This window comes from Oncorhynchus keta, chromosome 11 (assembly GCF_023373465.1).
Source record: "Oncorhynchus keta strain PuntledgeMale-10-30-2019 chromosome 11, Oket_V2, whole genome shotgun sequence".
In the NCBI taxonomy this organism is placed as follows: Eukaryota; Metazoa; Chordata; class Actinopteri; order Salmoniformes; family Salmonidae; genus Oncorhynchus; species Oncorhynchus keta.
The window spans coordinates 19228200-19255703 of record NC_068431.1 but is presented as its reverse complement, the minus strand read 5'-3'; the positions used below and the strand labels follow the sequence as shown (position 1 = coordinate 19255703).

Sequence of the window (27504 nt, the reverse complement as noted above, 5' to 3'; positions counted from 1 at the left end):
TCCTTCCCTCAGTAAGAGCATTGAAGATGGGTCGTGGCTTGATCTTCCAGCATTACAATGACCCGAAACACACAGTCAGGGCAACTAAGGAGTGGCTCCGTAAGAAGCATCAAGGTCCTGGAGTGGCCTAGCCAGTCTCCATACCTGAACCCAATAGAAAGTCTTTGGAGGGAGCCTCAAGTCCGTATTGCCCAGCGACAGCCCCGAAACCTGAAGGATCTGGAGGAAGTCTGTATGAAGGAGTGGGCCAAAATCCCTGCTGCAGTGTGTGCAAACCTGGTCAAGAACTACAGGAAACGTATGATCTCTGTAATTGCAAACAAAGGTTTCTGTACCAAATATTAAGTTATGCTTTTCTGATGTATCAAATACTTGTAATGCAATAAAATGCAAATTAATTACTTAAAAATCATGTGATTTTCTGGATTTTTGTTTTAGATTCCGTCTCTCACAGTTGAAGTGTACCTATGATAAAAATGACAGACCTCTACATGCTTTGTAAGTAGGAAAACCTGCAAAATCGTCAGTGTATCAAATACTTGTTCTCCCCAATGTATATCATTGGCCTGTCTTAAGCATTCATGATGCCGTACACAAATCCTGTATAAACAACATTCATATTATAGGAAGTAATTAACCATTATGCCAGTTGGCTTGCTACCATGTGAATATCAGAGTTGATCAATCAGCTCGTAATTATCTAGAAGTATCTTGTGTATTTGTAAGATGTGGCAGAATGTTTAAATTCCCAATGCTCATTGGAGTTATTAGCTACACCTTTGGCAAGTTCCACCCACCAAGACTAATGAGTGATCCCACCCTCGTCTTCGTGAGTGGCAGAAAGTCACCATCATCCCTGCGTGGGATAAAACGGAGTAAGACTACCCCCCCACGACCAGCATCGGTGTCACAACCCTACTGTGAAGTGTGACTCAGGCCCTCAGTAGTCACCCCTGTGTTTTGCCCAGTGAGTCAGCCTGCCAACACTAAGGTAAGCCAACAGGTAGAGACGATCAGACAATGGCTCAAAGCAGCGTTGGTGGGATAAGTGTTATTCTAACCATATGACCCATTAAAATCCAGTGGGCCTTTTCTCAGTGAAAAAACACTTATGAAACAAGTGAGTAAGACTTTGTTTAAAGCGCTCATTCAAGGAGTGTCCACTTGTGAACCTATGCGATCATGTGATTGTCGTGTCCGTTATTTAGAAAACAAAAGTATGCTCTAGGGCTATGTGATGACTCACCACACCAGCGTCATGGCAACAGTGGAATGCGGGGATCCTTGAATCAATAGTCCAGATAATGACTAAGCACACAAGATGACTTTACTCCTGAACTCATCTGATCCCTTTTACTCTTACAGGGTAGAGGGAATTCCTTTACTGGAAGGACGATTTGAGACATACACTACTGGTCAAAAGGTCTACATTGTAGACGAATAGTGAAGACATCAAAACTATGAAATAACACATATAGAATCATGTAGTAACTAAAAAAAGTGTTAAACAAAACATATTTGAGGAATCTCATTTTTTAAATAGCCACCCTTTGCCTTGATGACAGCTTTGCACACTCTTGGCATTCTCTCAACCAGCTTCATGAGGTAGTCACCTGGATTGCATTTCAATGAACAGGTGTGCCATGCTCTGCAGTTTGAACTCAAGGTAAGTAACCATTTATATTGCATACTAGACCAACTGAATCAACAGACTGAACAATAATCCAACATACTGTTACTTTTCAAACAAGGGATTCTCAGCAACTCAACTCTCACAGTAGAAATGACATCTTAACATTTCAAACAAATACAATACCAAAGCATTTAAAGTGAACTTTCAATAACAAGTTTACAGTCTGAAACTCTTCTCTGGCAGCAATCCGCCTACACCCTTTGACATTTCACAGGTCTAGGACAGCTCTGGGCTTGACCTCTCTCACTGACCTTATGCGATATGATGCTGAGCATGCTTGTGTGTCAGTCAACAGCTCTTGTGGTGTGCAGGTAAGTATGTTGTGCTGTGTGTGTGTGTGTGTAGTTCATCACACTCTTTCAGGGGAACAGTTCATCTCATCAGCGTGTTGTTCTTTTGTGTTCAGTAGGTGACGACGATTGCAACTGCTGGCTTCCAGAGGCCATTCTAACTGACTCTCCGTCGATCAGTGGTGGCAGTGGTCGAGCTGACCTGTCGTAGTATCCCTTTTGTTGTTGTTGTCTCTGTGCACGTTTTTCATGCATTTCCTTGTAGCTGACGACCTCAGGTTGCAGCTGCTGGTTGGTGCTGGGAAGGATGGAGCAAAGTCGCGGCTCATCAAGAGCTGGGCTGGTGATTTGAAGTTGTCAACTGGAGTGTTGCGATATTCAAGGAGACTGAGCTAGGGGTCTCTTGTCTGCTTTTGCTTTGTCTATGAGTGATTTAGCAATCAGCACAGATTTTTCAGCAAGGCCATTACTTTGAGGGTAATGTGGGCTTGTGATGACATGTGTGAACTCCCATGCTTTTGTGACGGATTCAAACTCATTTGATTTGTAACAGGGCCCATTGTCAGATATTAAAGTCTCTACAATACCATGCCTGGCAAAGGATGCTTTCAGCTTGTGTATCACAGCTGCAGATGTGGTGCTGTGAAGCTTGTCGAGTTCAAAGTATCTGCTGTAGTAGTCCACTGTTACGATGTAGTCCTCGTTGATCCAGGTGAACAGATCGGTTGTCACGACCTGCTAGGGTCGGTCTGGGATACAGTGAGGTAACATTGGCTCTTTGGTGTTTGAGGGGCGTCATTCAAGACATATGGCACATTTACCAACAATGTCCTCTATTTGTTTGCACATTCCGGGCCAAAACAAAATGTCCTGTGCTCTCTGTTTGCACTTTTCCATGCCCATGTGTCCAGCATGGATCTTTGTCAAAATCTCTTCTCTGAGACTGGTAGGAATAATGATTTGCTCTCCTTTGAAAATTATTCCGTTGATCTGTGATTGTGATGAACTATGGTTCCAGAATTCTGAGATGCTCCGAGGGCATTTTCTCCTCAGGCCATCCATCCTGTATGACTTTCCTCAGCTGTGCGAGTTGTGAGTCCTTTTCTGTTTCTGCTTGGATCTCCTTCAGTTTTGTGTCACTAACTGGTAAGTTGCTGTACACAGTGTGCACTTGCATGTCCATGCCTTCACTGAGGCTGCTGTCCTTATAGGTAAGAAACTTCCTGAAGAGCGTGTCTGCGAAAGGGATGTCTTTGCCTGGATGGTGAGTGATTGTGAAGTCGTATTTCTGTAGCCTTGGCGGGGCTGCGGCTAGTGGTTTCCTCATAATTGACTCAAGGGGCTTGTGGTCGGATTCCACAATGACTTGTCGTCCATATACGTACTGATGGAAACATTTACATCCAAACAGAATGGCGTAGAGCTCCTTTTCGATTTGAGCGTAGTTGATTTCACAGTCCGAGAGGACAAAAATCCGTTAACCACCTAACTGAGGATCTCAATTTAACCTTGCGCAATACCCTAGATGCAGTTGCAGGAACGGAAATGGCGCCACACCAAACTGGAAGTCTTCCGACTAGCTTGGAAGGACGGTACCCTGCAGTACCGAAGAGCCCTTACTGCTGCTCGATCGTCCTATTTTTCTAACTTAATTGAGGAAAATAAGAACAATCCGAAATTCCTTTTTGATACTGTGGCAAAGCTAACTAAAAAGCAGCATTCCCCAAGAGAGGATGACTTTCACTTTAGCAGTGATAAATTCATGAACTTCTTTGAGGAAAAGATTATGATTATTAGAAAGCAAATTACAGACTCCTCTTTAAACCTGCGTATTCCTCCAAACCTCAGTTGTCCTGAGTCTGCACAACTCTGCCAGGACCTAGGATCAAGAGAGACGCTCAAGTGTTTTAGTACTATATCTCTTGACACAATGATGAAAATAATCATGGCCTCTAAACCTTCAAGCTGTATACTGGACCCTATTCCAACTAAACTACTGAAAGAGCTGCTTCCTGTGCTTGGCCCTCCTATGTTGAACATAATAAACGGCTCTCTATCCACTGGATGTGTACCAAACTCACTAAAAGTGGCAGTAATAAAGCCTCTCTTGAAAAAGCCAAACCTTGACCCAGAAAATATAAAAACTATCGGCCTATATCGAATCTTCCATTCCTCTCAAAGATTTTAGAGAAGGCTGTTGCGCAGCAACTCACTGCCTTCCTGAAGACAAACAATGTATACGAAATGCTTCAGTCTGGTTTTAGACCCCATCATAGCACTGAGACGGCACTTGTGAAGGTGGTAAATGACATTTTAATGGCATCGGACCGAGGCTCTGCATCTGTCCTCGTGCTCCTAGACCTTAGTGCTGCTTTTGATACCATCGATCACCACATTCTTTTGGAGAGATTGGAAACCCAAATTGGTCTACACGGACATGTTCTGGCCTGGTTTAGGTCTTATCTGTCGGAAAGATATCAGTTTGTCTCTGTGAATGGTTTGTCCTCTGACAAATCAACTGTACATTTCGGTGTTCCTCAAGGTTCTGTTTTAGGACCACTATTGTTTTCACTATATATTTTACCTCTTGGGGATGTTATTCGAAAACATAATGTAAACTTTCACTGCTATGCGGATGACACACAGCTGTACATTTCAATGAAACATGGTGAAGCCCCAAAATTGCCCTCGCTAGAAGCATGTGTTTCAGACATAAGGAAGTGGATGGCTGCAAACTTTCTACTATTAAACTCGGACAAAACAGAGATGCTTGTTCTAGGTCCCAAGAAACAAAGAGATCTTCTGTTGAATCTGACAATTAATCTTAATGGTTGTACAGTCGTCTCAAATAAAACTGTGAAGGACCTCGGCGTTACTCTGGACCCTGATCTCTCTTTTGAAGAACATATCAAGACCATTTCGAGGACAGCTTTTTTCCATCTACGTAACATTGCAAAAATCAGAAACTTTCTGTCCAAAAATGATGCAGAAAAATTAATCCATGCTTTTGTCACTTCTAGGTTAGACTACTGCAATGCTCTATTTTCCGGCTACCCGGATAAAGCACTAAATAAACTTCAGTTAGTGCTAAATACGGCTGCTAGAATTCTGACTAGAACCAAAAAATTTGATCATATTACTCCAGTGCTAGCCTCTCTACACTGGCTTCCTGTCAAAGCAAGGGCTGATTTCAAGGTTTTACTGCTAACCTACAAAGCATTACATGGGCTTGCTCCTACCTACCTCTCTGATTTGGTCCTGCCGTACATACCTACACGTACGCTACGGTCACAAGACGCAGGCCTCCTAATTGTCCCTAGAATTTCTAAGCAAACAGCTGGAGGCAGGGCTTTCTCCTATAGAGCTCCATTTTTATGGAACGGTCTGCCTACCCATGTCAGAGACGCAAACTCGGTCTCAACCTTTAAGTCTTTACTGAAGACTCATCTCTTCAGTGGGTCATATGATTGAGTGTAGTCTGGCCCAGGAGTGGGAAGGTGAACGGAAAGGCTCTGGAGCAACGAACCGCCCTTGCTGTCTCTGCCTGGCCGGTTCCCCTCTTTCCACTGGGATTCTCTGCCTCTAACCCTGTTACGGGGCTGAGTCACTGGCTTGCTGGGGCTCTCTCGTGCCGTCCCTGGGGGTGCGTCACCTGGGTGGGTTGATTCACTGTTGTGGTCGGCCTGTCTGGGTTGCCCCCCTTGGGTTGTACCGTGGCGGAGATCTTTGTGGGCTATACTCGGCCTTGTCTCAGGATGGTGAGTTGGTGGTTGAAGATATCCCTCTAGTGGTGTGGGGGCTGTGCTTTGGCAAAGTGGGTGGGGTTATATCCTTCCTGTTTGGCCCTGTCCGGGGTGTCCTCGGATGGGGCCACAGTGTCTCCTGACCCCTCCTGTCTCAGCCTCCAGTATTTATGCTGCAGTAGTTTATGTGTCGGGGGCTAGGGTCAGTTTGTTATATCTGGAGTACTTCTCCTGTCCTATTCGGTGTCCTGTGTGAATCTAAGTGTGCGTTCTCTAATTCTCTCCTTCTCTCTTTCTTTCTCTCTCTCGGAGGACCTGAGCCCTAGGACCATGCCCCAGGACTACCTGACATGATGACTCCTTGCTGTCCCCAGTCCACCTGGCCATGCTGCTGCTCCAGTTTCAACTGGCCTGGGCCCTAGGACCATGTCCCAGGACTACCTGACATGAGGACTCCTTGCTGTCCCCAGTCCACCTGGCCATGCTCCTGCTCCAGTTTCAACTGTTCTGCCTTACTATTATTCAACCATGCTGGGTCATTTATGAACATTTGAACATCTTGGCCACGTTCTGTTATAATCTCCACCCGGCACAGCCAAAAGAGGACTGGCCACCCCACATATGCTCTCTCTAATTCTCTCTTTCTTTCTCTCTCTCTCGGAGGACCTGAGCCCTAGGACAGTGCCCCAGGACTACCTGACATGATGGCTCCTTGCTGTCCCCATTCCACCTGACTGCTGCTGCTCCAGTTTTCAACTGTTCTGCCTTATTATTATTCGACCATGCTGGTCATTTATGAACATTTGAACATCTTGGTCATGTTCTGTTATAATCTCTACCCGGCACAGCCAGAAGAGGACTGGCCACCCCACATAGCCCGGTTCCTCTCTAGGTTTCTTCCTAGGTTTTGGCCTTTCTAGGGAGTTTTTCCTAGCCACCGTGCTTTTACACCTGCATTGTTTGCTGTTTGGGGTTTTAGGCTGGGTTTCTGTACAGCACTTTGAGATATCAGCTGATGTACGAAGGGCTATATAAATAAATTTGATTTGATTTGATTTGATTTGATATTGGGAAGCGTAACCAATGGGCTTTCCTTCTGGCAGTAGCACTGCACCTAGTCCATACTTCAATGCATCCACTTGGGAGTCTGAGCTCTTTGTTGGGGTCATAGTAGGCAAGGATTGGTCCTGATTCTCTCGTGATCAAGTCTTTCACATTCTGGAAAGAAATGTCGTGTTGCTTGTCCCAGAGAAACTCGCTGGACTGCTTTAGCAGTAGACGCAGGGGTGCATTAGCCAAGTTCACACCCAGGCTCTCCAATGCTAAGTAGTTGACCATGCCAAGCACTGTTTCCAGCTCTGCACGGTTCTTTGGTGGCACCATTTCTTTTATAGCTAAGATTTTCTGTGGATCTGGCTTGATTCCAGTCGCTCTGAGAAGATGTCCGAAGTAGCTGACCTCTGTAGCGCAGACTGTGCTCTTCTCGGGGTTGAGCCGGACTCCTCTTTAGTTCGACCAAAGACAACGATGTCGTCCACAATTGTCACAACTCCGTTGAGGCCTTCATACACTTCATCATTATTATATTATTAAATGGAACCTGTAGCGTCCAAACGGTGTGTTGAATGTTGTGAGCTTAGATGACTCTTCTGTGAGCTTGATAGCCCAGTAGCCTGATCTAGCGTCCATGACACTGAAGTAGTGTGCTCCCACTAGCTTGTGTGCGATGCCAACTAGCGTCGGTAAAGGATAATGGGGGCGTTTGATAGCCTTGTTCAAGTCTCTTGGGTGGAGGCATACCCGGAGCTTCCCTGTGCGTGGTTTCTCCACCACCACTAATGCGTTTACCCAGTCAGTCGGTTCTGTAACCTTGGTGACTATGTCAGATTTGGAGAGCATGGAGCACTCTTTCTTCAACCCACAGGGGTTGCGTCTGGGTCCTATCCTATTCCTTTAAAAAAACATCAGCAAACTCCTCCAGTACATTTTGTCTCTACTGGTGCTGTCACTGATAAAACTAGCTTGATGAGGTCCATGTCTAAACATGCTTTAAGACCTAGCACTGCAGGTGCTCCAGTGTCAACAACGTAAAAGTCCAACATCATGTCACTTTCCTTGTATTTGCATTTGAAAGTGCATGTACCTTTTACTGGGAGCTGTTCACCACCATAACCAGTCAGTCTGCATGTGGTGGGCTGTAGCTTGCATTCAGATGTCAAGCTGCAGTACTTATTCAGAGGAATAATGTTTACTTGTGCAGCAGTGTCTAGTTTGAACTTTAGCTCTTTGCCTTGTGTTCCTATCTCAATATCAGCAAAGGCTTGCTCTGTCTCTGATATTTGACTTTTGTGTCACTTAATCAATAAACAGTTAATCAGCGTTTGACTTTTTGATTGACATTTCATCTTCACTCACTGTGTGTACTGTTTTTCCATGGTAAGCTCTGCACACATTTGCAAAGTGATTCCATTTTCCACATTTAGTACACTGTTTGCCTTTAGCTGGGCAATTTCCTTGTTCGCCATGCACTTTGTATCCACAATATCCACATGTTTTGGGACGTTTTAAGTGTCAAACAGTGTACTAAATGTGGTAAATGGAATCACTTTGCAAATGTGTGTAGAGCTTACTGTGGAAAAACAGTAGAGTGAAGATGAAATGTCTGGTGGAAATTTGTACTTTGGTCTGGATTCCAAATTGGAGATTATTGGTTCCAACCGCCATGTCTTTGTGAGAAGCGGTATGGGGGAACAATGATCTCCACATGTGTATTTCCCACCGTAAAGCATGGAGGAGGTGGTGTTATTGTGTGGGGGTGATGTTATTGTGTGATTTGGCTGGTGACACTGTCAGTGATTTATTTAGAATTCAAGGCACACTTAACCAGCATGGCTACCACAGCATTCTGCAGCCATACGCCATCCCACCAGGCTGTGGAAGGGCTATTTTACCAAGAAGGAGAGTGATGGGTGCTGCATCAGATGACCTGGCCTCCACAATCCCCCAAACAAATTGAGATGGTTTGGGATGAGTCAGACCGCAGAGTGAAGGAAAAGCAGTCAACAAGTGCTCAGCATATGGGGGAACTCCTTCAATACTGTTGAAAAAGCATTTCAGATGAAGCTGGTTGAAAGAATGCCAAGAGTGTGCAAAGTTGTCATCAAGGCAAAGGGTGGCTATTTGAAATATATTTTGATTTAACACTTTTCTACATGATTCCATGTGTTATTTCATAGATTTATGTCTTTACTATTATTCTACAATTTAGTGAGTGTTCTAAAACTTTTGACCGGTAGTGTACCGTAGTTCAACAATATGGGTTCATTTGACCCGACAACATGCTAAGATCAACTAGCTTACTCCAGTCTCCTCTCTGTCGTCATTTCTGAGAACATGGAAGTTGCTAAAACTCAAAGAAATTGGTCAGTGTTAGCATAAAGGAAAGTGCACATGATTAAATAATTGGACATGTTTTGGGCCAAAAAAACGCTTTATATTGCCTCAAGCCATGATTTGAGGAAAACACAGCCACAGCGAGGTCTCACCTTGTGGTTTGGCAGCCAAGGCTTCCTTATTGATCGATACCTTCCCGATGACGTCATCACGGCTGGAACGACACAAGGGCTACAGGTTAGGTAGATTCCACTGAACTTGCTCTTCAAGTTTGTACCACTGTCAATAATAAATTCATATGAGTCTGCAGTGTGTATGTTTACCACAATGCAGGCTAGCAGTCATAGGTTTTTCTTGCGCAATAGTGTAGTTTTAGCAACTTCTCATGTCCAAAGGTCTTATGATAAGTCAATGGGTCACTTGTATATGTTAGCTCAATCAGCTTACTGGTTTATACCGGGGCGCAGCCGTTTTTTGCACACCGCAGCTGATTGCAAGCCCAGGGAAAAGAGGACACTAAATACCCCTGAAATTTGTTGAGACAACTAAATTATTATTAAAAAGATAGGTCTACAGTGAATTCGGAAAGTATTCAGACTGCTTGACTCGTATCACATTTTGTTACGTTACAGCCTTGTTCTAAAATGTATTCAATTGTTTTCCCCTCAAATCTACACACAATACCCCGTAATGACAACGCAAAAACATGTTTAGACATTTTTGCAAATGTATATAAAAAAAACAACTGAAATATCACTTTTACATAAGCATGCAGACCCTTTACTCAGTACTTTGTTGAAGCATCATTGGCAGCGATTAAAGCCTAGAGTCTTCTTGGGTATGACACCTGTATTTTGAGAGTTTCTCCCTTCTGCATATCCTCAAGCTCTGTCAGGTTGGATGGGGAGCGTTGCTGCACAGCTATTTTCAGGTCTCTCCAGAGATGTTCAATCGGGTTCAAGTCCGGGCTCTGGCTGGGCCACTTAAGGACATTCAGAGACTTGTCGCAAAGTCACTCCTGCATTGTCTGTGTGCTTAAGGTCAATTTCTTTTTGGAAGGTGAACTTTTACCCCAGCCTTTGCCCCAGAGGTCCTGAGCAGGTTTTCATCTAGGATCTCTGTACTTGGCTCCGTTCATCTTTGTCTCGATCCTGGCTCCCAGTCCCTTCAGCTGGTGCCAGTTTCCTCCAGACATGATGCTTGGCATTCAGGCCAAAGAGTTAAATCTTGGTTTCATCAGACCAGATAACCTTGTTTCTCATGGTCAGAGTCCTTTAGGTGCCTTTTGGCAAACTCCAAGCGAGCTGTCATGTGCCTTTAATGAGGAGTGGCTTCCATCTGGCCACTCTACCATAAAGGCCTGATTGGTAGTGCTACAGAGATGGTTGTCTTCTGGAAGGTTTTCACATTTCCACCGAGGAACTCTGGAGCGCTGTCAGAGTGACCATTGGGTTCTTGGTCACCTCCCTGACCATTGCCCTTCTCCCCCGATTGCCCAGATTGGCCGGGCGTCCAGCTCTAGGAAGAGTCTTGGTGATTCCAAACTTTTTCCATTTAAGAATGACGGAGGCCACTGTTCTTGGGGACCTTCAACGCTACAATTTTTTGGTTTATCCTTACTCAGATCTATGCTGACACAATCATGTCTCAGGGCTCTACAGACAAATACTTCAACCTCATGGCTTGGTTTTTGCTCTGAAATGCACTGTAAACTGTGGGACCTTATATATAGACAGGTGTGTGCCTTCCAAATCAGTTGAATATACCACAGATGGACTCCAATCAAGTTGTAGAGACATCAAGGATGATCAATGGAAACAGGATGCACCTGAGCTCCATTTAGAGTCTCATAGCAAAGGGTCTAAATACTTATGGAAAGAAAGGTTTTGTTTTTTTAAATAATACATTTGCAAACATTTCTAAAAACCTGATTTCACTTCGTCATTATGGGATATTGTGTGTAGATTGATGAGGGGATTTTTACAATTTTTAATCCATTTTAGAATCGGGCTGTAACGTAACAAAATGTGGAACAAGGGAAGGGGTCTGAATACTTTCCGAATACACTGCATGTTTCCACGTAGCAGATATGACATGGACACCTACTCATTCAAGAGGTTCCCTTAATTTTTACTATTTTCTACATTGTAGAATAATAGGGAAGACATCAAAACTATGAAATAACACCTAGTAACCAAAAACATCTTATTTTAGATACTTCAAAGTAGCCACCCTTTGCCTTGACAGCTTTGCACACTCTTGGCATTCTCTCAACCAGCTTCATGAGGAATGTTTTTCCAACGGTCTACAAGAAGTTCCCACATATGCTGAGCACTTGTTGGCTGCTTTCCTTCACTCTGCGGTCCAAGTCATCCCAAACCGTGCTTCTACACCTGCATTGCTTGCTGTTTGGGGTTTTAGGCTGGGTTTCTGTACAGCACTTTGAGATATCAGCTGATGTACGAAGGGCTATATAAATACATTTGATTTGATTTGATCTCAATTCGGTTGAGGTCGGATGATTGTGGAGGCCAAGTCATCTGATGCCGCACTCCATCATCACTCTTCTTCTTGGTCATATAGCCCTTACACAGCCTTAAGGTGTGTTGGGTCTTAGTCCCACTAATCCCAAACCAGATGGGATGGCGTATTGCTGCAGAATGTTATGGTAGCCATGCTGGTTAAGTGTGCATTGAATTCTAAATAAATCACTGACAGTGTCACCAGCAAAGCACCCCCACACCATAACACCTCCTCCATGCATCACGTGGGAACCATACATGCGGAGATAATCATTCACCTATTATGGGTCTCACAAAGACATGGCGATTGGAACCAAACATCTCAAATTTGTACTCAGGCCGAAGGACAGATTTCCACCGGTCTAATGTCCATTGCTCATGTTTCTTGGCCCAAGCAAGTCTCTTCTTCTTATTGGTGTCCTTTTGTAGTGGTTTCTTTGCAGCAATTCAACCATGAACGCTTGACTCACAAAGTCTCCTCTAAACAGTTGATGCTGAGATGGGTCTGTTACTTGAACTCTGAAGCATTTATTTGGGCTACAATTTCTTAGGTTGGTAACTAATGAACTTATCTGCAGCAGCGGTAACACGATCTTCCATTCCTGTGGCGGTCCTCATGGGAGCCAGTTTTATTCATAGCGCTAGATGGTTTTTGTAACTGCACTTGAATAAACTTCAAATTTTCCGGATTGATTGACGCTCATGTCTTAAAGTAATGATGGACTGTTGCTTCTCTTTGTTTATTTGAGCTGTTCTTTCCATATTAAGGACTTATTTTTTTGACCAAATAGGGCTATATTCTGTATACCACCTCTACCTTGTCACAACAACTTATTGGCTCAAACATATTAAGGAAAGTAATTCCACAAATTAACTTCTAACAAGGCACACCTGTTCACCGTAATGCATTCCAGGTGACTACCTCACGAAGCTGGTTGAGAGAATGCCAAGAATGTGCAAAGCTGTCATCACGGCAAAGGGTGGCTACTTTGAAGAATCTCATATATTTAGATTTGTTTAACACGGTTTTGGTTACCACATGATTCCATGTGTTATTTCATAGTTTTGATGTCTTCACTATTATTCTACAATGTAGAAAAGAGTAAAAAATAAAGAAACCGTAGAATGAGTAGGTGTTTCTACTCATTCAGTGTTTTTGACTGGTACTGTACCTCCTTGAAAAAAGCAGAAGACAACTTCTTCATGTAACTTATTCTTTAACCTTTTGGACTCATACCTGTATACTGGTTGAAACTGGCAGATTTTGACACTGATAAGCGCCTAAATTGGAATGGAGTGGCTTTACAATAACATTTTATAAAACAAAGTCAGAGTTCAAGCACTGCGCTTCACAGTTCTGCACGGGTTTTGATTGACAGCCGTTCTGAACTTCAGCACCGCACACGACAAGTTGCCGCCCTCACCTCTCCTGCTAATTGGGCAACTTACGCAAATGTTTTGTTGTCTGAGTGAGGGAAATGCTGTAAATTAAGAGGACTCAATGTATTTTGCAAGATAAAATGTCATACAAGCAAGGCAAACACCCAAGCACAATATTTTTTGATTAACAAACGTGGCAATAAGTATAGTAAAAATCAACAGCGTAATGTTTATGTTCAGTATTGTGTCAGGTGAACTGTTGTGTCCTCAACCTGTCTAATAATGTTCCCATAATCTCAAAACTGGTTTTCAATTTCCACCATGCTTATGCTTTTCATATTTCCTCTGTAAGAAACATTTAAATTTAGTCCTATCCATATAGACCAATTCCCATGAGTGTAAAGGGTTAATGTACTGTAGTGTTTTGAAATTAGTATTTAAAAAAGGACTTAAATATATTTGAATAGGGTCCATAATGGATATAAATAATATCAAAATGAAAATACAGTACGGCATAGGACTTGAAAGGATTGTTTACTATTGCTGTAGTAAAAACCTTGTGTGGCAATGATATAAAAAGTTGACTTTGAGAAGATACAACCTCCTCATTACCTCAGTGAGTCCTCATCCAGCACATGGAAGGAGATGGTATGGAAGGATGGGGGCAGGTGAACGTTATACTCCTCCCCCCAGAAGGGAGAGAGCGTCTTCCATATCGTAGCCGTCCTGGGAGAGATAGATAAGGTCATACTATTATCAACATTGAAAGGCATATTGAGATAAGGTCATAAGACAACACCATAAAGGCATATTAATAACGTGATGCAGGCATAAATACACAATAATCTATACTAGTCCCCGTATTGATCTAGTAGCACATCTGAGTCATTCAGGAGCCCTGAATTTGAGTAACGATGTGTTTTCCAATGACAGAGATTTATCTTAGTTTGCATCATTGACCAAACACAATAAACCTTGATTGTTTGTTGCTAATAGGTATCCATCAAGTCATTTGACTGTCATATATTCTGCTGGCTAGCCAAGGATTTATATTCCTGCTAAATGTCTTAAACAGGACCATCCAACATTAAGAATGACTGAGGTATTCATTTATTTCCAAAGGAAAAGGCATTACATAAATCTTTAAAATAACTGTCCCGCGTTTCCAGATATCTATAACATATGATCCAGTAATGAATTACACTGAGTGAAATAGTTTTCCTTCCAAATTCCCCCCCAAATTTAATTAAGAATGTTAAAAATCAGCTTTTCTGGTTTGGAATGGTGTGGGTATATACACCAGTCATTGACATGTTCTATGAGGAAAGAGAAAGCATTTTTTAATGATCCTTAACATGATCCTTCCTTAACCCATAGGAAGTCCCGCCCAGTTGACTACTCCAAAATGGTGAAAGTGCTCAATGGTGCTGCCCATATTTAAACAGGCTTTTGCTGTGAGGATGCAGAGTCATTAGAGTATTTATTTTGGTATTGTCCATATGTAGCTGATTTTTGGTCACAGGTCCAGGAGTGGCTGAAGAATTGCAACATTTGCCTAGAACTAATGCTGCAGATAGCAATACTGGGTGATTTGAAAATCCATAGTCAAATCAATTAATACGATAATAATTATTTTAGCTAAAAAAATATATTTTTAATTTACAATCTGTAGAAGCTATGAGAATAGAAAGGTTCAGTACTTTGTGAAGCATCCCAGCACAGTTGAAAAATATATGTCAAATAGAAATTCAATATGGATGGTGTTGAGAGATAGATGGGAGGGGTTGAATGGAGATGAAGGGTGGGACTAACAACAAGGTAACCAATGTAAAACATACAGGGTCTGTAAAATGTATATAGGTTCAGAACTTTTGTGAAATAGCAGTTACAAATAGAAATGGATGGACAGAAATAGAGGAAGGACTAAAAACAAACAAAATATAACTATTGTAAAATAGATAGAGTCTGTAAAATGTTTATAAGATGTATAAACTGAAGGTAGAAGCCTAGTGTTATTGTTCAATAGTTTACTCCAATTGGCGGATGGGTGGTAGGTAGGGTTTGTGGGGAATAATAAAAGTTATATTCAAAAAAAAAAAAAAAAAAAAAAAGTGTATATCTATATAGGTATGTGCATGTATATGGATACATATATTTACCCCCAAAATATATATGGGGGATTGGAAATTATGCAGACAATTACATTGATGGAATCAACAATCATTCCGCAATATTAAGCTGTTCTACCCCTTAAATTTAAAAAAATAAAATAGGCCTCTATGGGTAGGATTTTTCTGCAATCCTAGTATAGGACAAGTCAACAACATTTGGGTTTGAGTAAACAAAAAAGTAAAAATATATGTTTTTTAAAGTGTGATTTTGACAAGACATTTACTTAACTCTCCTAAGTAATTTCCCCATTACCCCTCCACCTCCCACTGAATCTCACTATGGAGACAGGCAGGCTCAAATTCCACAATTAAGGATTTACTAGCGAGAGAGCATACAGCCATTGACTTCAGCTTTTTGCAGTCAGCCCCCATTCAGCGAGCCAGACGAGAGGTCAAACAGTTAAACATTAACAAGCAAAGCTGGCCTTTTCTTACTTTACTGTTCAGTCTACAGCAGATTGTCAGGCTGAGGCAACCAACTGACTTAACCAGCAGATTGCTCATAACAACAAACGCTTGGTTAAATATAATGGCCATATTGTCCTAATCCTTTTGGATAACACGGTCCTAAATTAAAGGCATTTCTATTCTATGCAGACAAACCTCAGCTAAAAATGATTTTAGTCCACCACAATCGACAAACAAGACATTGTAATTCTAGATATAATACGTGGATTAAAACACTCTTGGCTTTCATCAAAACACACCCAGGTGGATCTAAATACAAAGCTTTAGCCAGCTGAGATGTGTCAAACTAATTGAAAGTAAGCGGTGCGCTATGGAAATGATCTAATTAATCAAAAGCGGTAAAAATGTATGATAATCGCCTTAGCGCAAACAAAGCAGGGCGGCAGAGAGGATCTTCAGCCGGCTTAATAGGTCTGCCAGAGACAGGACACACAAACACATACCTAATGATGGCCTCATTGTCAATCCTCACGATGCAATATGGATCACTGCTTCCAGTTCTGCAATGGAAATCAGAGAGGGCATAAACACATTCACTGATGAAACTCGGAGAAGATGACAGTTACACGGTAAGGCATAACTACATAAAGACTTCATAAAACATTATTACTGTACCAAAACGCATTCATAAGCAGTAATAATGCTTATGCCAACAACCGCATGTTGAAATTTCATAGCCTGTGTCAGTAATGTCACTTATAATGCGGACATAATATATGAATGCTTATGTACTGATATGTTTCTTAGTAGTAATGAATGTAGAATGGCATCCTTATGTAGGTAACCTTAAAAAACATTGCAGATGGATGGATAAGCCTAATTGTACTGATGCTAAGCTCTACAACCACAAGGTGTGAGGAAATATTAAAACAAAGGATTGAGCCAGCATAGAAACATTTAACATGCTTTTTGTGTGTGTGTGTGTGCACGCACGCTTGTGTGTTCACGTGCATTTCCTTTGGTGTGAGTCAAAGCCTACGGCGAAAGGGCACCAGATGCGCAAACAGCCTCTCTAGTCTAGCCTTTGCAGCTTCCCAGTTCAAAAGAGCCATCCCGGGTACCAGCAGACATCACAACCGGTGATGCTGCTGGCCTTTAAAGCATCAGGCTGCGTCCCAAATCAAATAAAAAAATCTAATCAAAGTTTATTGGTCACGTACACAGTTTAGCAAATGTTATAGTAGCTACAACGAAATGTTTGTGTTACTAGATCCTAACAGTGTAGTAAAAAATGTCAAACAAAATAATTATAATTAAAATAATTATTAAATAATTGCATTCTTGACTTCGTCCTAAAACACCATCAGTATTCTAAATGCAATCTATGCGAATATACAGCGCCTTCAGAAAGAATTCACACCCCTTGACTTTTTCCACATTTTGTTGTGTTACAGCATGAATTTAAAATTGATTAAATTGGAGATTGACATTGTGTGTGCGGGCTGATGAGACAAAGTGAAAATTGTTACGAATTTATTTTTAAAAATGAAAAGGTGACATTTGAGTCAATAAGTATTCAACTACTTTGTTATGGGAAGCCTAAGTACGTTCAGGAGTAAAGAACTACAAGTCACATAATAAGTTGAATTGACTAAATGGACAATAAGTATTTGACATTATTTTTTAATGACTACCTCACACATAAAGATAATTAATTGTAAGGTACCTCAGTTGAGCATTGAATTTCAAACAGATTCAACCACAAAGACCAGGGAGGTTGTCCAATACCTCGCAAAGAAGGCCAGCTATTGGTAGATTGGGGGTGCAGACATTGAATATGCCTTTGAGCATGGTGAAGTTATTAATTACACCATCCAAAGTGTATCAGTACACGCAGTCACTACAAAGATACAGGCGTCCTTCTTAACTCATTTGCCAGAGAGGAACGAAACCGCTAAGAGATTTTACCATGAGGCCAATGGTGACTTTAAAACAGTTACAGAGTTAATGTCTGCGATAGTTTTCTCCTGAGGAAGGATCAACAATATTGTAGTTACTCGAAAATACTAACCAAATGAAAGTGAAAAGGAAGCCTGCACAAAATATAAATGTTTCAAAACATGCATCCTGTTTGAATTAAGGCACTAAAGTAAACCCGCAAAAAATGTGGCAAAGAAATTTACTTTATGTCCTGAATACAAAGCATTGTTTGGGGCAAATCCAAAACACATCACTGAGTACCACTCTTCATATTCTCAAGCATGGTGGTGGATACATCGCGTACATCTCCCAAGGACTTGGGAGTTTTTTGTGGGGGATAAAAGGAAACGGAATAGAGACAAGCACAGGCAAAATCCTAGAGGAAAACCTGTTTCAGTCTGATTTCCAATTAACACAGACACAAATTCACCTTTCAGCAGGACAATTACCTAAAACAAGGCCAAATATACACTGGAGTTGCTTACCAAGATGACAATGAATGTTCCCGAGTGGCCTAAAAATCGTCTTGAAAAATCTATGGCAAGACTTGCAAACGACTGTCTAGCAATGATCAACAACCAACTCGAAGAATAATGTGCAAATATTGTACAATCCATGTGTGCAAAGCGCTTAAGAGACTTACCCAGAAAGACTCACAGCTGTAATCACTGCCAAATGTGACTCTAACATGTATCACAATTCCTGACATTTCATCCTAGTGAAAATTCCCTGTCTTAGGATCAACACTTTATTTTAAGAATGTGAAATGTCAGAATAATAGTATAAATAATTATTTATTTCAGCATTTATTTATTTCATCACATTCCCAGTGAGTCAGAAGTTTACATACACTCAATTAGTATTTGGTAGCATTGCCTTTAAATTGTTGGAATTGGGCCAAATGTTTTGGGTAGCATTCCACAGGCTTCCCACAATAAGTTGGGTGAATTTTGGCCCATTCCTCCAGACAGAGCTGGTGTAACCCAGTCAGATTTGTAGGATTCCTTGCTCGCACATGCTTTTTCAGTTCTGCCCGCACATTTTCTATGTGACTGAGGTCAGGGCTTTGTGATGGCCACTACCTTGTCTTCGCTGTCCTTAAGCCATTTTGCCACAACGTTGGAAGTATGCTTGGGGTCATTGCCCATTTGGAAGACCCATTTGCGACCAAGCATTTAAAAAAATGACTGCACAAAACAAATAAACACTGAGCCATATTGTATGCTACATTTTTTTGGGGGGGAAAATCACATTCCTTGCTTTTCAGATCTAGATTCAGAGTGTGTGGTTTGAGAAGGCATCTTCTGAAGCCAGACTCTATTGCAAAGTTATCGGCTCTCTACAGCTCAGCTCACCACCCCTTAGCACTAGCAGCCGGGCCACGCCAGTTTGTGGGTATCAGTGGGTGCTTCCCAATAACATAAGTGTACAGCTGTATGATACATGCCGAAAAAGTAGTTTACTACTTCCCACAAATCTAAAAGTATTGGATTGGTGGAAGGCGAGGCATGTTCTAGTGGGAGTTTATCATATTTCTAATATCAGTCATTTCCCTTCCAATCAGTGAAGGGAAATGAACAAGTACACATTCTTGGTTCCTCCAATATTCTGGACATAGCCTTTGTTTCTCTGTGAGTCAGATCCTTCTCATTTTGCCAAGGAAGGAACACTCAGTCAGTCTCTAAGAGCCTATGTTATCTAAGGGGTCGTGGCTGGATAGAACATGTGCAAGTCCCAAATATAGAGCACTCTGGTCAAAAGTAATGCACGGTATAGAAAATAGGGTGCCATTTTGAAACAAAACCAGTGTGTGTATTTCTAATATGGTAGATGACCTGATTAAAATGTTTGGACTAGTACGCATGCCAAACAGTGTCAACAAGAGGCTGTAGAGCCAGGTTGGGGATTGTTTTAGATGTTTTTATTTTATTTCACCTTTATTTAACCAGGTAGGCTAGTTGAGAACAAGTTCTCATTTACAACTGCGACCTGGCCAAGATAAAGCATAGCAGTGTGAACAAACAGAGTTACACATGGAGTAAACAATTAACAAGTCAACAACACAGTAGAAAAAAAGGAGTCTATACATTGTGTGCAAAAGGCATGAGGTAGGCAAAAAATTACAATTTAGCAGATTAACACTGGAGTGATAAATGATCAGATGGTCATGTGCAGGTAGAGATACTGGTGTGCAAAAGAGCAGAAAAGTAAATAAATAAAAACAGTATGGGGATGAGGCAGGTAAATTGGGTGGGCTATTTACAGATGGACTATGTTAGCTGCTCAGATAGCAGATGTTTGAAGTTGGTGAGGGAGATAAGTCTCCAACTTCAACGATTTTTGCAATTTGTTCCAGTCACAGGCAGCAGAGAACTGGAAGGAAATGCGGCCAAATGAGGTGTTGGCTTTAGGGATGATCAGTGAGATACACCTGCTGGAGTGCGGGCTACGGGTGGGTGTTGCCATCGTGACCAGTGAACTGAGATAAGGCGGAGCTTTACCTAGCATGGACTTGTAGATGACCTGGAGCCAGTGGGTCTGGCGATGAATATGTAGCGAGGGTCAGCCGACTATAGCATACAGGTCGCAGTGGTGGGTGGTATAAGGTGCTTTAGTAACAAAGCGGATGGGACTGTGATAAACAGCATCAAGTTTGCTGAGTAGAGTATTGGAAAATATTTTGTAGATGACGTCGCCGAAGTCGAGGATCGGTAGGATAGTCAGTTTTACTAGGGTAAGTTTGGCGGTGTGAGTGAAGGAGGCTTTGTTGCGAAATAGAAAGCCGATTCTAGATTTGATTTTGGATTGGAGATGTTTGATATGAGTCTGGAAGGAGAGTTTACAGTCTAGCCAGACACCTAGGTACTTATAGATGTCCACATATTCTAGGTTGGAACCGTCCAGGGTGGTGATGCTAGTCGGGCGTGCGGGTGCAGGCAGCGAACGGTTGAAAAGCATGTGTGTTGTATGGCATTGAAGCTTGTTTGGAGGTTAGATAGCAGTGTCCAAGGAAGGGCCAGAAGTATACAGAATGGTGTCGTCTGCGTAGGGGTGGATCAGGGAATCGCCCACAGCAAGAGCAACATCATTGATATATACAGAGAAAAGAGTCTGCCCGAGAATTTAACCCTGTGGCACCCCCATAGAGACTGCCAGAGGACCAAACAACATGCCCTCCGATTTGACACACTGAACTCGGTCTGCAAAGTAGTTGGTGAACCAGGCAAGGCAGTCATTAGAAAAACAGAAGCTACTGAGTCTGCCGATAAAAAAAAGGCATATTGACATTTGAGAGAGACATTTGAGAGAGGCATAAAGTAATCACAGGTGTTGATTGGGAGAACTAGCTAAATTGTTTTATTTTTTAAATTTTACTTTTATTTAACCAGGCTAGTCAGTTAAGAACACATCCTTATTTTCAATGACGGCCTGGGAACAGTGGGTTAACTGCCTGTTCAGGGGCAGAACGACAGATTTGTACCTTGTCAGCTCGGGGGTTTGAACATGCAACCTTCCGGTTGCTAGTCCAACGCTCTAACCACTAGGCGCCCCTAAAACAACAGGTGAGACAACAACAGCTAATCAGCTAACACAACAGCAGGTAAAATGGCAATGACTCGGCAGAGAGGGTCGGATTAACTACACACAGAACCTGAGTTCGCGGCTGGGGCCGACAGATCAAAAACATGTAGAAACAGAATGGAGTACCGTGATTAATGGACAGTCCAGCAGGCATCAGCTATGTAGCCAAGTGATCATAGTGTCCACGGGGCAGCAGTAGATGGAACAGGGGAGCCGCCACTACGCTAGCGACACAGAGTTTAAAGTTAGTAGCCCTGGGATAGTAGGAGCGTCTGCTCCAACGGAGGCCGGATGAAGGCACAGCGGATGGAGTATTCGTCGGCAGACCAGTCGTGGTGGTGCGGCGGGCGCTGTGTCGACAGAATCCAAGCCAGATGGCAAAAGACGTATTGTGGAATTTAGTTTGTTACATACAAAAATAAAAAAATAAAATAAAAAAGCTGAAATTGTTGCGTTTATATTTTTGTCCAACGTTGTTCAAGGTTTCTTCCTACTGAAGGAGTTTTTCCCTTGCCATTGTCTCCTCTGTGTGCCATTTGGAAACATTAGTTTTGGCTTGCGGCCAAAAGTGTAACAAAACAATTGGACTCTCCTGCTCAGGTAAATAACGCTAATCAAATAAACTATTTTATTCTCCTGGTCTTTCCATTTTGTTTTGTACCATTTGGCTCTTGTATCACACCATCCAGAGGAAAATGGTTTATCTAAGACACCGTGACAGAACAGTTTCTCACCTTGAACAAGAGACAATCGCCTAGTTAGGGTAAAGTTTACATAAAAAAATATTTAAAGAGTAGATTGTTTAGTTGAGGGAATTTAATTATGTCAGATGCAGGATTAGTGACTTGTAGTATGGCAATTAGCGGGCTGCGGCATCGTTGAGCGCTGAATACTGCTGCGGGTGATTTATTTCAGCACGCCTTCATCTCTCTGATGGAGCGAAGCAGTGTCGTCAAGCGAGATATTTTTGCTCAAACGCTTCCACTACGGCGCTCTCTCACCGCAGCTACTCCAGAGCGCATGCAAATGCAAACATTTGCGGGGAAACAGATGTACAGTAATGTGTGTTAAACACACAAAATGTTTTATATCTACCCAAAATAACAATCAATATAATTAACTAGATAGCAATCCACGTGGTGGTTCCTGGGCTCTTTGTTTTATTTAGTATGCAAATGTCATTATTTCACACCTTTGTCAATAAAAAAAAAATTCTGATTGAAGAATTCAAAGGAAGCATGAGCTACATACAGTGATGGGAAACTGACTGTCGGAATCAGGTGTTACGTTAAACATGGCTCTACTTTTGTCAGTTTAACCACGTAGGCAACGTTTAGTGTGAACCACCTGCAGTACCGTGATAGTCACTGGTGCTAAGGAAACGTTTGTTGGTTGTTGTCGTTTTACCCATGAGCCTCTTACAAATAGCTTCTTCCATTGTGAGGTTGACACTTGTGTATTTAGGGGATGTGTCATGGGTAAATGTGGACAAGATAGTTGCTAACCATGGTCACACACAGAAGACATTAGTCACGTACACAAAAATAGTGTGTATTGATAGGAAGAGGATCTGTGTGTTTAGATGAGAAATAGATGGAGTTCAAAGTCATTTCATGTATCATTTGACAGACAAGCAGTGTAAATCCACTCCCCGTCTGTTTATGTAGAGTGAAGGAGTGAATATTCTCTACCTCCGTCTACCTTACTGTAGCAGCACTTAAAACCCATTGGAAAACATGCATGTCCAAAGAGAAATTCTGCCTGATCCCTCTGCCAAATACTGAAAAGTTTAAGTAAAATTAGAATGACATTTCTCATGACACACTTAGTCTAATCAAATTGGGGCATTTGAGACACAGACCTTTAAGACGGTCAACCTGAATAACAACATGACTGTCTTAAAAAGGAGTTGACCTCAAATCATGTGAAAAGGGTGAGCCGTCAACACTTTACACAATGCCCAGCCAATGAATATGTCAATAAACACATTAAATCCAGGATGTGGAGGCAGCCCTTGGTTTTCACTGTCCCACACGTCAGAATGTTACAGACCAGGGTTTGACTTTTTACCCGGATCTCCTGTAAACCACAAGACTGTTCGCCCTCCGAGTTAAAGCCTGGGCATTAGTTCAGGGAGCTAATGCAAGTCTCCAGGTCTCAGGGGAATGCTACTCATTCCACAAGTGTTGTTCACCAAACCACCCATGTACAGCACTGAGGTGTTAAAATGGAGTCAGTGTACATACTTGACACCACAGCTGTCTAAGCAGAGCTAATGCAAGTCTCCAATCCTCTGGGAAGGTGTTAACAATAAAGTTAATTTAGTGTACATACTAGACACAGCAGCTAGTGAACCGGTGCTTACCACCAGTGAAGAAAAGGACAGAATTAGCATATTAAAGCGCCATTCTGAAAGAATTCCGGTTGGCCGATTTCACAATTAATTAGTATGAAATACCAGTCTTTCCATCAACACAGCACCAGAAAGGTCACACTATAACAAAGCAAAAAAAATCTCCTGTGGAATACCTGGATAAATCATTCTCACATATTTTCTCACATTCCTGCATCATGATACCAGTCTTTCCATCATAAACCTAGCCCTTTATCATGGCTCTCAGTTCAGTTACATTACACGAGACATTGGACAAAGGTCTCTTTGTATGGGGGAAGTTTTGTTAAGTGTCCCAACGCTAGGTCTGAACTTTAACACATCACTTGCAGTACAGTTTTGGAAGCATAAGGACTGTATCTTTCATATCAGTGAGAATGTTTTTTTTTCTAAAAACAAAAAAAGGTTCAAATTGATAATAGTGATGTACCGATGACATTTTTGGCCAATACCGATTTCCAATATTTTCCTTGCAAAAAAACAAACGTGATACCAATAATTAATATTTTAGCGTCCTTTTAAGCATTCTAGTACAGTTAAATAGTTAACACACACATGGACGTAGCGGTGTAAGGCACTGCATCTCCGTGCAAGAGGCGAAACTAAAGTCCCTGGTTCGAATCCAGGCTGTATCACATCCAGCCATGATTGGAGTCCCATAGGGCGGCGCACAATTGGTCCAGCGTTGTCCAGGTTTGGCCGTCATTGTAATAAGAACGTTGTCAACTGACTTGCCTAGTTAAATAAAGTTCACACACACACACACCAAAAAGTTATTTTGCTGTGCTGTTACGTTGTTCATTGTTTCCGTCATTTCATTCTCAACCAGGATTGCTATGGAACGCCGTTTGGGTCCTTCCGTGTAAAAAAAATATATACAAATAACACTATTTGACGTGTCAAATAAGCTTGTTGACCAATCAGGACCTGAATATGACTGCACGTCACATAATAATTTAACACGTTCATACATTTTTTACCTAGTTATTACACATTGATTACACTATCACTCATATTTCATATGTTACAATGATATGTATGCTACAATGCTGGTAAAGTTGTCTCGAACAGCTGCAGTGCTGGTCATTAAAAAAGCTAGCTAACTCATGGATGCAAACAATGTTCTTCCTCAAAAACAGAGAACGACAATCTGTTTCAGTAGCTATAGTTAGCTAGCTAAATACGTTGGGGCAAAAAAAGTATTTAGTCAGCCACCAATTGTGCAAGTTCTCCCACTTAAAAAGATGAGGCCTGTAATTTTCATCATAGGTACACTTCAACTATGACAGACAAAATGAGAAAACAAAAATCCAGAAAATCACATTGAAGGATTTTTAATGAATTTATTTGCAATTATGGTGGAATTTAATAATTCCATTATCTTGGCTTTAAATCGATTTCGCCTGAGTTGTCTCGCTGAAATTCTCTTACTCTTTCAGATGACTGCTCGATCCACACAGCAGACATTGTGGGCTAGGTTAGGAATGCTGTGTTGCCAGTGTAGCGCAAAATTTTACGTGGCATCATATAAGTATGCACGTCAGCTTTGACATCGGTTTTGCACATAGGCGTTAAACTAGACAGATATCGGGCTGATAAAGATGTTGGCATTTTAAGATAATATTGGCCGATTCCGATATGTTCACCGATATCATGCATCCCTAATTGATACACACCTTTATAGGGTTAGTGTTCCCACACGGCCATATCTCCATGTTACTGTGCGTTTACGTAAAATAGACGGAAGACAGAGTCGACTACCTGTGCTAATTAGCAATCTGCGTCTCCTATCAACTGTGTGTAAACGTAAGACGGGCGCCACAAACGTGTTGTCACTGAAAAATATTGTCGGCTGTAAGTGTTTTAAAACAGTGACTGTATATTTTGTATTTTTTTTATTATTTCTCTGATGTGATAAAGTAGAGGGATTCATGTTTCTAGAATCATACCGCATTTGATAATCGATTCAAGTTTAGATTATTTGGCTGTTTCGGCTTCCAAAGACAATTTACCTTTAAACAGAACATGTAAGGCCCTAGGACTATAAGGAGCAAAGTTAGGCTCCTTTAGTCCATTATTGGGTTAGACCACAACCATGGTTCTGTCCCAAATGGCACTATTATCTATGTAGTGCACCACTTTTTTACTAGAGCTCCATTCAAAAGTAGTGCACTACATAGGGAATAGGGTAGCATTTGGAACAGGTCATATTGGAGTATAAATGAATGACAGTTGGGAGGATTTTCAGAGGCGGCAAGAATGTTTAGAGTACTTGCAATGGAAAAGCAGAGTTGATATCAAATCCCAACAATGCAGAGAGAAAAAGTAAATAGAGAAATAATAGAAAAGTAAAACATGTAATAATAAATACATAATGAGTGATGATAACTTGGATAGATATATATATAAGAGTAAAGGAAGATGTGGAGTGAAGTATTGTAAATCGGGGGAGCACAGAGCAACAGCTTCGTTTGCCAATTAGCAGTGAGCTGAGTGGGAGATGCTTCTGTTTTTTCAATTGTCCAATGCACTGTCAACCTATGTTTAGTTCAGCTTCAGAGTCTGCTTGTTTCTATCCAAAGCATGGAATTCTGTAAACAGATAAGAGATGTGGAGAGTGATGAGAGATGATATACTACACTATTGGACTCTGGAGAAGTGGAAACACGTTCTCTGCAGTGATGAACCACACTTCACCATCTCGCAGTCAGATGGACGAATCTGGGTTTGGCGGATGCCAGGAGAAAGCTACCTGCCCGAATGCATAGTGCCAACTGTAAAGTTTGGTGGAGGAGGAACAATGATCTGGGGTCGTTTTTCATGAGTCGGGCTAGGCCCCTTAGTTCCAGTGAAGGGAAATCTTTACACTACAGCATACAATGACATTCTAGACGAGTCTGTACTTACAACTTTGTGGCAACAGTTTGGGAAAGGCCCTTTCCTGTTTCAATCCCATCTAACACCTTTGGAATGAATTGGAACACCGACTGCAAGCCAGGCCTAATCGCCCAACATCAGTGCCCAACCTCACTCATGCTCTTGTAGCTGAATGGAAGCAAGTCCCTGCAGCAATGTTCCAACATCTAGTGGAAAGCCTCCCCAGAAGAGTGGACGCTGTCATAGCAGCAAAAGGGGGGGACCAACTCCATATTATTGCCCATTATCTATATAATTTATTTTTCTAAGAATGGCTTTCCTTTGAAGTCATGTTTTCATGGTAGAGTAGGCTCTGTTTGATGTGATTGTTGATTGACATACCGCATAGTTCATTTTCATTATCCAGGGATGTTTACTTTGATGTGTTTTGTATTATAATCATATATTTACAAAATCAATGGTACGTGTTTGAGGAAATAACTACACAATGAACCCATTTGCCAATAATGAAAATATACCAGCGTTTTTTTTTACAGCATCAAAAGGTTGGTTCAGTCTATCATTGAAATACCCTAAAGTAGTTGATTCAATTCACATTTAAATATCAAATACAAATGAGGAGCAAAAGCCTATCAATTAAGTCCTATCCTAAGCAAATTGACAAGCAAAGTCTGGTAAATCGGTGAACAAAAAACGAAGAGTAAAACATGTACAGTAACAGTACTTACATGTCCTTAATTGGCAAATTTTTCCCCTCCACAATTCTGATAAATAAAGTGTTTCGTTTAGCCATTTCTCCAAGTTCCAGCGTCCAAACGGTGATGACTCCGCTGTGATATTACGCGCAGATTGTTCCTCCTCAAAAACAGCTGTCAAACAGAATTTGGGGGTTTCGCGCCTGACAGCAGTATATTGAACACACAGACAAACGTCGTCAATATTATTTTTGCCACGTATCATATATCTGTCTGCAACTCGGCGGTTTGTATATATCAACGTACTTGTGACCCACTCGCTCGTTGTTGGAAAGAGAGCGATTGTGAGTATTTGATAGTAGACTACGGTCTTCTTCG

The 27504-nt window shown here is 41.6% G+C and overlaps 1 protein-coding gene across 3 annotated transcripts in view; it reads right to left on the bottom strand.

Annotated features, from left to right (window-relative positions):
• Positions 1 to 27504, bottom strand: part of rasa4 (RAS p21 protein activator 4) — a 73273-nt gene extending 45769 nt beyond the window's left edge. For 2 of the 3 annotated variants that reach the window (XM_035779810.1, XM_035779812.1), the window contains exons 1-4: positions 27160 to 27504; positions 16104 to 16160; positions 13634 to 13747; positions 9272 to 9333 (exon numbers count right to left, since the gene is read on the bottom strand). In XM_035779810.1, coding sequence (XP_035635703.1) covers positions 9272 to 9333; positions 13634 to 13747; positions 16104 to 16160; positions 27160 to 27224 — 298 coding nt within the window. In that variant the 5' untranslated portion in view covers positions 27225 to 27504. The remainder of the gene's footprint in view (positions 1 to 9271; positions 9334 to 13633; positions 13748 to 16103; positions 16161 to 27159) is intronic. The other variant, XM_035779811.1, reaches the window with a different exon arrangement.